This window comes from Mustelus asterias, chromosome 20 (assembly GCF_964213995.1).
Source record: "Mustelus asterias chromosome 20, sMusAst1.hap1.1, whole genome shotgun sequence".
Lineage (NCBI taxonomy): Eukaryota > Metazoa > Chordata > Chondrichthyes > Carcharhiniformes > Triakidae > Mustelus > Mustelus asterias.
The window spans coordinates 1,673,874-1,683,927 of NC_135820.1; the positions used below are offsets into that span (position 1 = coordinate 1,673,874).

General features: G+C 49.4%; 1 protein-coding gene across 1 annotated transcript in view; it reads left to right on the forward strand.

Moving 5' to 3' along the window:
• LOC144508722 (uncharacterized) overlaps positions 1 to 9,066 on the forward strand; it is a 53,896-nt gene extending 44,830 nt beyond the window's left edge. Inside the window, exon 18 of the mRNA XM_078237030.1 lies at positions 8,473 to 9,066. Within this exon, the coding sequence (XP_078093156.1) occupies positions 8,473 to 9,066 (594 nt within the window). The remainder of the gene's footprint in view (positions 1 to 8,472) is intronic.
• The last annotated feature ends 988 nt before the right edge of the window (positions 9,067 to 10,054 follow it).

The following is a 10,054-nucleotide window of genomic DNA, read 5'->3' on the forward strand; positions in this document are numbered from 1 at the left end:
GGGCATAGATCAGCGAGATAGTCAATATCTGTTCCCAAATGCGGGCAAATGGGACTAGCTTAGTGATTGAAAGAAAGACAGCATGGACAAGTTGGGTCGAACGGCCTGTTTCCATGCTGTAAACCTCTATGGCTCGAAGACTGACTTTGCGAAGCTCCGTGAAACTGTTCACCACCTCTGTGTTTGTAGCTTGTATGCAGCTCTGGGCTTTCTAATTCAATGGAATAATCACAGAAATCAGATAAGGGTTTGGTTAAGTTTTATTGCAAGAAGTGAGAGGCCACGACCAACTCCTTGCCATTTGTAATCAGCTTGATCACTTGTGAAAATAAAGATCAAATTGATTTTCTAAACTTTGAATAATCTTTTATGAAAATACCTTTCTGCAGATCAGTAAAGGCAAGCAGGATTTTGAATATATTGACGCGAAGGATGAATCTAATTCAAATTGGATGAGGTAAGGGAAAACTGATACAATATTGTCAGAATTTGAGCACCTTGGCCCCAGCCAATCTTCCCGAGGCTGAATGATCACCTTGAACCCATCCCTGTCTCTCCAGCTGATTGGACTGATTTCCTCTTTCCTCCCTCTGACTCACAGTGTTTTCCTCTTTGCTCTACAATCCTCAGCTGCAGCATGATGCCGCAGGAGTTTCTGCTCCACAGCCTCTCAGTCTGGGTGGCTGTGGCAACATTCAAACACAGCAAAGAAACAGCCTGGATCTACCTTTGTGCAGAATTGCAAATAACTAATTTTACACAACTGAAGGTCCAGGGCCTTTGATTTTAAACATGTGCTGAGTTTGGAGTGAGTTTTGAGGAGATGAAGGGAGTTGGGCAGTGAGATGGTTTCCGAGTAAAGATCCCAGCAGGGTATCCTTGTCCCTTGACATGTGTTTAATATGTGACATGGTGCCTGACAAATAGCTTGCTGCAAAATACTCGGCTTATTCTAGAAGAGAACGTGCAGCAGGAAGACTCTGAAACCAGCAAATGCATATTTCTGGACACGTCTACCACCTCCCCGAAAATCCACCCCCTCCCCCCATCCATCTTCCCAGAAATGTTGAGGTGACTGTTTTCGATACCTACACTGAAGTGATTGGTCTCCAGTGAGTGTCCCCTTCTGACAGTGTGCTTGAAGGTGAAATTTGGCAATGGGTGGAGATATGCCCTGTCATTCTCACACACGACACTAACGTGTTTCTCATTGTGTTTTGATGCAACAATGTGAACTGAGCTTTCAGCAGTTGAGTATTCACTTATGTTCCAGATTTGTTAACTATGCCAGGAAGGAGGAGGAGCAGAACCTTGTGGCCTTTCAGCACCAAGGCAAAATTTACTACAGGACCTGCAAGCCTGTTCCTCCTCGCTGTGAGCTGCTGGTCTGGTATGGGGATGAATATGCAAAGGAACTGGGCATCAAATGGATGACAATGTGGAATTCAAAACAGCAATCGAAATGTAAGAATTCTGACCAAAATTGGGAACTTAGGTGAAAGATTCTTTTGTTTTCTGTGATAATGTCATTGTGACAAAGTGCCACATTATAGACTTGTTTACAAAGTGAAATCTGCGGTGCTAATGGTGCAGTTGTACAGTAGGCAGAAAATCAATCCGGGCTTCCCAAACTTCTCGTGCTGCAGAATCTTAGTGACCTCCCCAGTGCACCAGGGAGCCACAAGACTTCTCTTAATAACAACGCCCCTTTTTGTCACGAAAAAGTTTCAAACACAATAACCAAATGTAAACAAGTCTTTTCTGACTATATCTGTGCACTTGTACGGATTTATGAAGAGGAACATGGTCACAAATACATTCACCAGCGACATGACCCCCTCACATTTACCCTGGACCAAAACACCCTCCCACGCTCCAACATTGTCCCTGGAAGTAATACCCAGTTTCAGAGGCGGGAATCTAGAAAGTCTCATTTTAAAACATATTTAATGCTTACATTTTCTCACCTTTAATGGGAGGAATGATGCTGGAAAGCTGATGCCTGTATTGGACACGTACACACTCACCCTCCCAAACACTGACTTCCCCTCTCTCACACACACCCTACCGCCCTGTCTCACACACCCTACTCTCTCACTCAAGTACACTCACTCCCTCTCACACACACTCAACTCCTCCTCATTCATACTCAATGCCCTCCCTCACACACGCTCTTCACCGTCTCTCACGCACACTCTGCTCTTCCCCTCACACTCACTCCGTCGCACGCACACACTCACTCACCCTCACACACACACACTCCAATTCTCACACACTCTAACTCCCTCACATTCAGAAACTCCCTCTCTCATACTCTCACCCCCCTCACACTCACAGACTACCTCCCTCTCTTGTAAACACTCACTTGCTCTCTCTCACAAACTCACACCCGTCTCTCATACTCAGTCTCTCTCTCTGAGATACACTCACCCCCCCTTAACACACACTGGACTCCCTCTCACACACACACACACACACACACATACACACACACACACACACACACACAACTGGGAGTGTTTCAGATCTCACTTTTAGACCCACTGATCTCAAGCAGAGAGCTGTCAGAACAGCTCCCGCCTCCCCTCCCACCACCCACCCAGCCGTCAGACGCTTGGCACTTACCTTCTCACTCACCGGAGCACCCGAATCGGACGTTTGTGGAACATGTCTGTTTTGTGCCGATTCTGGATGGGTGAACACGGTGGTAAAGGGGGAAGTGCCGATAACGTTGGGCGTGCAGCCCATTGTCAATTTAAATACATTTAAATGGCTGTCACGCCCGTTTCAGGCGCGGTCCCGATCGCAGCCATTTTCATGCCTTGGTAAAAGGGGAACCAACGCAGAGGCGGACATGGATCGTGCTACTCGCCTCACGCCCGACTTTACCAAATTTTATTTGATGGTAAAACCAGGCCTGTAGACAATGTGGAGTCTCGCACGCTTTGAAAGACAGGACCTCTGACAGTCCAGCACTCCTTCACTGCAGCATCGTGCTGTCGGTCTGGATTACATGCACAAATCTCTTCAATGGGCCACGTTGTTTGAGTGCTGTGGATTCCAAGCAGCAGACTTCTACGGTGTGGCGCAGTATGACAACCAGCCACTTGTCGATGTCAGCTTCAAAAGCCTGATAGCGTTGAAGGAAAAAGGCAAAGAGGGGCCCCTCCCTATACTGACAGCGGAGCCTCTGTTCACCATTATGTTGCAGCGGAACCCGGTTACGTATGTCCAGATCACCAGTGGCGGAGCGAGAAAGGCCAAAGCAAAGGAAACTCCTGCCTCCTCCGAGAACAAGAACCCACCGCAAAAGAAACTGGCTCAGAGAAAGCTTCCGAAGCAAAGGTGGATGCCCCAGCACAGCAGGATGACACCCCCACACCCCCCAGCAGAAGGCGGTACAGCCCATGCAGCAGGAGGGTGGAGATCTCGAGGAGCCCTGGTGGGACCCAAACTCCTGAAAAAAGGACCACGAAAGGAAATCCCCCGCAGCTGGAACCTTCATTGGCTACGCCTCCTCAGACGAGGGAAAACAAGCTGGCAACCGATGGAACAACAAGAGGCTCAGCACGAAAGCGGCACAGGAACCACAGCAGCAGCAGACCACGAACAACAAAACACCGGGGAACATCCAGCCATCGGAAGCAACAGTGCAGCGGAGACTCTCCTGACCCCAGGAAACACAAACGAGGACACCAACAGCAGCAGCAACATCCAAGGCGGAGACCGGCCTGCAACCCTGGCACCAACCGGGGGCTACAGAACACCGTCGATGTCACCCAGTCACGGTCGGGGACCTGAGGCAGTGTCGGACTGCTACCTCAGCCCTGTATCCCTGCAGAGTCAGCACCACAGGCATGCAGCAACTGGAGCTGATTGAAAGACTCTGGACAATGTAAGAACTGTCAAATCTTTTAAGCTTTAAAAATGTCTTTGAAGTTTGCACCCATTCATGTGCAAAGTATTAAAGACACTTTGCGATGTGCGGCCAACCTAACCTACCTGGCCAATGTCAAGGCCAACCTGCTGTTCCTGCAGGAGTGTGGGATACATTACCTCAGCAGTTACAGGCGCTGATCGAGTTGTGTGGTCGCACGGACCGTCCATCTGGTCAGGTGGGAATGACTGCCGTTCGTCTGGCCTCGGCATTCTGCTGCAAGGACGCTACTTCACCATCTCCGAAGTTAAGGACGTGGTGGGTGGATACCTCCTCGTAGCAGATGTCACTTACAAGAACTGCCCTCTCGGGGTGATAAGTGCATCCCCTTCCCATTCAGAGTGAACGGCTGGCAGTCTTTCAACAGCTGCCACTGCTGCTCACGACCTCCCGGCCAATCATTCCGGGTGGGAACTTGAACTGTATCGTCGACATGGCCGTGCGATCCAGCAGGGCCGAAAATGAACTGGACGCCATGTCCAGACTCCTGTTGGGAACAGTCAAAGATGCCAAGCTGCACGCTGTCTTCAGCAACGCTGCAGACGAAGCTCAGCATAGATACATGTGGTCACAGCCAGATGGGTCTGTCCGCTCCAGAATTGATTTCCTGTTTGTGTCGCGCACACTCACGGTCAGGTCCACCGATGTCAAACCGGTGTTCTTCTCTGACCACTGCCTCCTACTGGCCGACTGTCATCTAGAGGAAAACCAGAAAGTGGGCAGGAAATCCTGGAAGCAAAACGTATAACTGTTGACCCCAGAGAACCTCGAGGAACTCAAAAGGGTTTACCAGGGTTGGAGAACCGTGAAACCCTCTTTTGAGTCTCCATCGCTCTGGTGGGAAACAACCAAGGATAACATCAAAAGGTTCTTCATCCGTAAAGGGGTTCAGAAGCCAGGGAGAGACGGGGGAAATGTCCCGAGACCAGAAAAGCGCGCAGAATCTACTCCAACTGCAGTTGATGGGGGTTGATGCCGAGGAGGATGTCTGGGAGGTGAAGAGCCAGCAAGCCTCGCTCTTTGCCTCGGAAGCCTCCAAGTCATCTTCTGATCGAGGGTCGGCTCCAAGGAGCAGGATGAAACGTGCCAGCGTTTCTTCTTCCAAAAGGTGCACAGAGAAACCTCTGTGATCAGCAGCTTGAAGGAAGAAGATGGCTCTGTAAAGTCATCGCAGTCTGACATTCTGAGGATCTGCAAATCCTTCTATGCCGGACTGTGTGACTTGAAGCCAACAGACAGCACGGCCTCCCAGTCTTTCCTGTCGTCTGTCACGGAGGTCTTAGACAACAGTGAGCAGGAGAGCCTGGACAAACCGTTCTCCCTGGATGAGCTGACAAAGGCCGTTGAGTCCTTTCAGATGGATAAAACTCCTGGAAGCGACGGCTTACCGGCTAAGTTTTACTCGGCGTTGTGGGAGTTGACGTGGCTGGACCTGCTGGAAGTATACAAGAGTATGCTTCTGGAAGGCAATGCCAGAATCCATGAGGAAAGGCATCATTACCCTCATCTACAAGCAGAAGGGGGAAAGGGAAGAAATTAGAAATTGGCGACCCATTTCACTGTTGACTGTGGATTACCAAATACTGGCCAAGGTCATCGCGAACCGGGTCAAGTCTGCTCTGGGGTCGGTGATCCATCCTGATCCAACCTGTGCTGTACCCGGCAGGAAGACCTCTGATAACCTTGCGCTACTCAGGGATACGATTGTGCAGGCCAGGCAGATGGACACCTGCCTCATCAGCCTAGTCCAGGAGAAGGCGTTTGACAGAATATTGCACACCCACGTGATGAAGGTGCTCTCCAAAATGGGCTTTGGGGAGGGAACTGCTCCAAACAGACATCAGTAGCGCAGTCTCAATCAACGGGTGGGAATCAGATAACTTTCAGATCAGGTCTGGAGTCAGGCAGGGCTGCCCTCTCTCCTCCGTCCTTTTTGTGTGTTGCACTGAACTCTTTGCTGAGTTCATCAGAAAGGACTCAGGCATTAAAGGGGTTACCGTGCCAGGCAGTGGAAGCATGCAAGTCAAAGCTTCCCTGTACATTGAAGACGTGGCTGTCTTCTGCTTGGACCTGTCGTCTGTTCGCAGGCTCCTCCAAGTTTGTGAGCAGTTCGAGCTGGCCTCGGGAGCCAAAGTGAACTGGGGCAAGATGAAGCTTTGTTATTTGGGAACTGGGCTGACAGATCCTTTGTCCCCTTCACCGTCAGGGCAGACTTCCTTAAGGTGCTGGGGATGTGGATTGGAGCTGCGGGGGCATGTGCCAAAAACTGGGAAGAGTGCATCGCCAAAGTAAGGCAGAAATTGGGCTTGTGGAAGCAACGCTCCCTCTCTATCACCGGCAAGACCCTGGTCATCCGGTGTGAGGTACTGTCCATTTTATTGTACATAGAGCAGGTCTGGCCTATCCCCAAATCCTGCGCAGCATCAGTCACCCAGGCCATCTTCAAATTTATCTGGAAATCTAAGATGGTTCGTGTCGGGAGGGAAGCGATGCATAAATCTCTGGAGAATGGAGGGAAAAATATTCCCAACGCCACCCTTATTCTGATGGCCACCTTTGTGTGCGGCTGCATCAAGCTGTGTGTAGATCCTTGGTACGCTAACACCAAGTGCCACTACTTTTTGAGGTTCGAGCTACCCCGAGTGTTGCGGAGGATGGGTCTGGCCACACTGCCATGGAACGCTCCAAGTAGTTGGACCGTACCGCAGCATCTGTTCTTCGTGGAGAAATCTTTCCAGAAACACAGCTTTGACCACATGGCGATCAAGCAGTGGTCAGCGCGTAATGTCCTTAATGCCCTGAGAGAAAAGGAGATGGTGGATCCTGTCGGATAGTTCCCTGAGCCAACTGTCAGTATCATCTGGCAGAATGCCTCATCACCAGAACTTTCAAACAAGCACCAAGATACTGGCTTGGCTGGTGGTGAGAAGGGCACTTCCCGTCAGATCCTTCATGCACCCTCGAGGTCTCAACACCACCGCACGCTGCCCTCGAAGCGGCTGCAGGGGTGATGAGACGGTCGCACACTTCCTTGTGGAATGTGGCCTTGCAAAGAAGGTCTGGAGTGAGGTGCAGTGGTATTTGTCGAGGTTCATCCCGAGCAGCTCGGTGATGCAGGACTCTGTGCTCTACGGGCTGTTTCCAGGGACGCACACCGAGACAAATATCAACTGCTGCTGAAGGGTCATCACCTCGGTGAAGGACGCACTTTGGTCCGCCCGAAACTTGCTGATCGTCCAATGCAAAGATTTGTCCTTGACTGAGTGTTGCAGATTGGCACATTCCAATGCTGAGGGATGCTCTCAAGCTTGGGGCAGCCGCTCCAAAGTCACAGTGGGGAAAGGCCCCCATTTAAAGCCTTTCAACCAAGACAGACCGAGGGACCAATAACTGTAAAAAAACCCTCGGACTGCAGAACTGTGTGCAGCCCTGTAAAAACAACAGCACACAGTGAAATGTGATGAATGTCTATAGATTTTGATGAAGAACTGACCTGTAATGAATGTAATGTCTCGGAACTGAGCACTGTGAAGTATTGTAAATATGGCTGTTTTTGACACTTTGTAATTATTGGAAATGTCGTTTCTGCAATGGTTTATTTCAGAATATTTATGAATAAAGTATATTTTTGAAATAAAAAAAATCTCTTCAATGGGCTGCTTCTCGGACTTTTGGCTAAGATCAAGTGTAGGTTTGGCATCCTGCACTTGGTTGAAGTCATGAGGTTACACTGAGGCTTCATTTGAAGCAATTTTTTAAAGCGGCATCTGAGCCTTTTGGCAAAGATGCAAATGAGATCAAGCCTTGGAGAAGGTGCAATGCCTACTCCAATCAGCTTGGACCATGTAGATCAAGCCCAAAACAGGAAGTGGTGAGCCTGTCTTGTCAACTTGGATCTGGAATATCTCACTTGCTGAGACTTTGAGTTGGACTTTGGATTGAATTGGATACATTAAAAAAAATCTCTTCAATGGGACATGAACCCACAAACTCTGACGATTGAATTTATTTTTGTCACATGTATTAGTATAGAGTGTAAAGTATTGTTTCTTGCGTGCTTTGCAGACAAAGCATACTGTTCATAGAAAATGAAAGGAGAAGTAGAGAATGTAGTGCTACGGTCACAGCTTAGGGTGCAGAGAAAGATCAGCTTAATGCGAGGTAGATCCACATCCAAGGTAGGATTTGGATGTGAGAATGCTCACTCCTGATCCTGCAGCCCCATCCCCACACAATCCTGAATTGTATCTCCAAAAGAATCTTCAAGATGTTTGATCACACTGACAATTTTCCATCTTTCTTCTCCAGCAGGGGAACAAGATGAGTGTCATCCTTTCCGTTATTGCAGAGTTACATTCTCCACTGTGGATTTTCTTGTCAAGCACATGCAAAGGCATCCTGAATCCAGTGGGCAGATTTTAAAAAGACAAAACTCTCCTTCCAGCAATGGGCTTTTGCAGCATCAAGCAGAGGAGGGATCATCTACAAAATCTGCACAGGGGAACAAATTCATAAAGTCAGAACATCTTCACCAGCCACGGATCCACACAGCAGAGAAGGTGTTTGAATGTCCCGAATTCAGGAAGAAATTCACACGAACCAGAAGCCTCCATGTTCACCAGCGAATCCACACGGGAGAGAGACCCTATAAATGTACAGACTGTGGGAGGAGTTTCACAGACTCAGGTCACCTCCATCGTCACCAGTGGATCCACACGGGAGAGAGACCCTATAAATGTACAGACTGTGGGAGGAGTTTCACAGACTCAGGTCACCTCCATCGTCACCAGTGGATCCACACGGGAGAGAGACCCTATAAATGTACAGACTGTGGGAGGAGTTTCACACGATTAGGCAGCCTCCATCGTCACCAGCGGATCCACATGGGAGAGAGACCCTATAAATGTACAGACTGTGGGAGGAGTTTCACAGAATCAGGGAGCCTCCATCGTCACCAGCGGATCCACACGGGAGAGAGACCCTATAAATGTATAGACTGTGGAGAGAGCTTTGTTTATAACTGTCAGTTGAAAGCTCACACTTGTTTTCAAACCTGCCCTCATTGTGGGGAAGTCTTCAAAGATTCAGCAACTTTCAAAATTCACATCAGGAAATGTTTTGAAACCTAATGAAGAGAATGGTAAATAATTTATAATTTTAATGACTTTTATTGTTGTGATTGTTGGAAACTGTTCTGTGCTGTGGGCTCAGTGCTCCAGTTACTTTGTTCAAACACCTCCTCCCACATGAACTTCTCACTGTTTAATCAGAGGATGATGAATAAAATTCTCTTGTTTTTGTTTTGAAAGTTGAAGAAATAGTTGAAAAAATTTGAAGCAGAATTTGAATTTGAAAATTGTATTTGTTGTAATTTATTTGACACAAGTTGGATACACTGAAATAAACCGTGATTTGTACTATTCTGTATTGTATTTAAATTATTCCCATGTGTAAGTTGAACTGTTAACCAGGGTTGAATCAATAAAGACTCTTGCTGAGGTTTATGATGAGAACACTCCTGAATTAACTTTGTCGAAAGACGAAACACAGGCAGCTCAGTGCCCCGCCCCCTCCTGCAGCCCCGCCCCCTCCTGCAGCCCCGCCCACCGCACAGCGGCACCGCCTCTATTGATAGCCTCGGACCTCCCTGTGGCCGGCGCCTGGAATGGAGACACGTGATCCGCCCTCCAGCTGCCTCTGACGGGCGGTGGCGCGAGCGCCGGCGATGCGAAAGGAGTGCGCGTGCGCGCCAGCACGTGCCGGCCCGTGGTGGCGGAGCGCGAGGGCTTCGGAAAAAAGGCGGCAAGGAGCAGGAAACGCTCGAGGCTGTCGGCGTCTTTCAGGGAGGGGTCGAGGTTATAAATAGAGGAGGCTCCTGCCCAGCCTCTCCCTCCTGCCCAGCCTCACTCTCTCCTGCCCACCCTCACTCCTTCTTACCCAGCCTCACTCCCTCCTCCTGCCCACCCTCACTCTCTCCTGCCCAGCCTCACTCCCTCCTGCCCAGCCTCACTCCCTCCTCCTCCAGCTCAGCCTCCAGTTTTCTCCCGCTCGATCCTCGACGCCCCCTCTATTTATAGCAGCGACCCCCCCCCTGGACCGTTGGGACAGGTGACACGT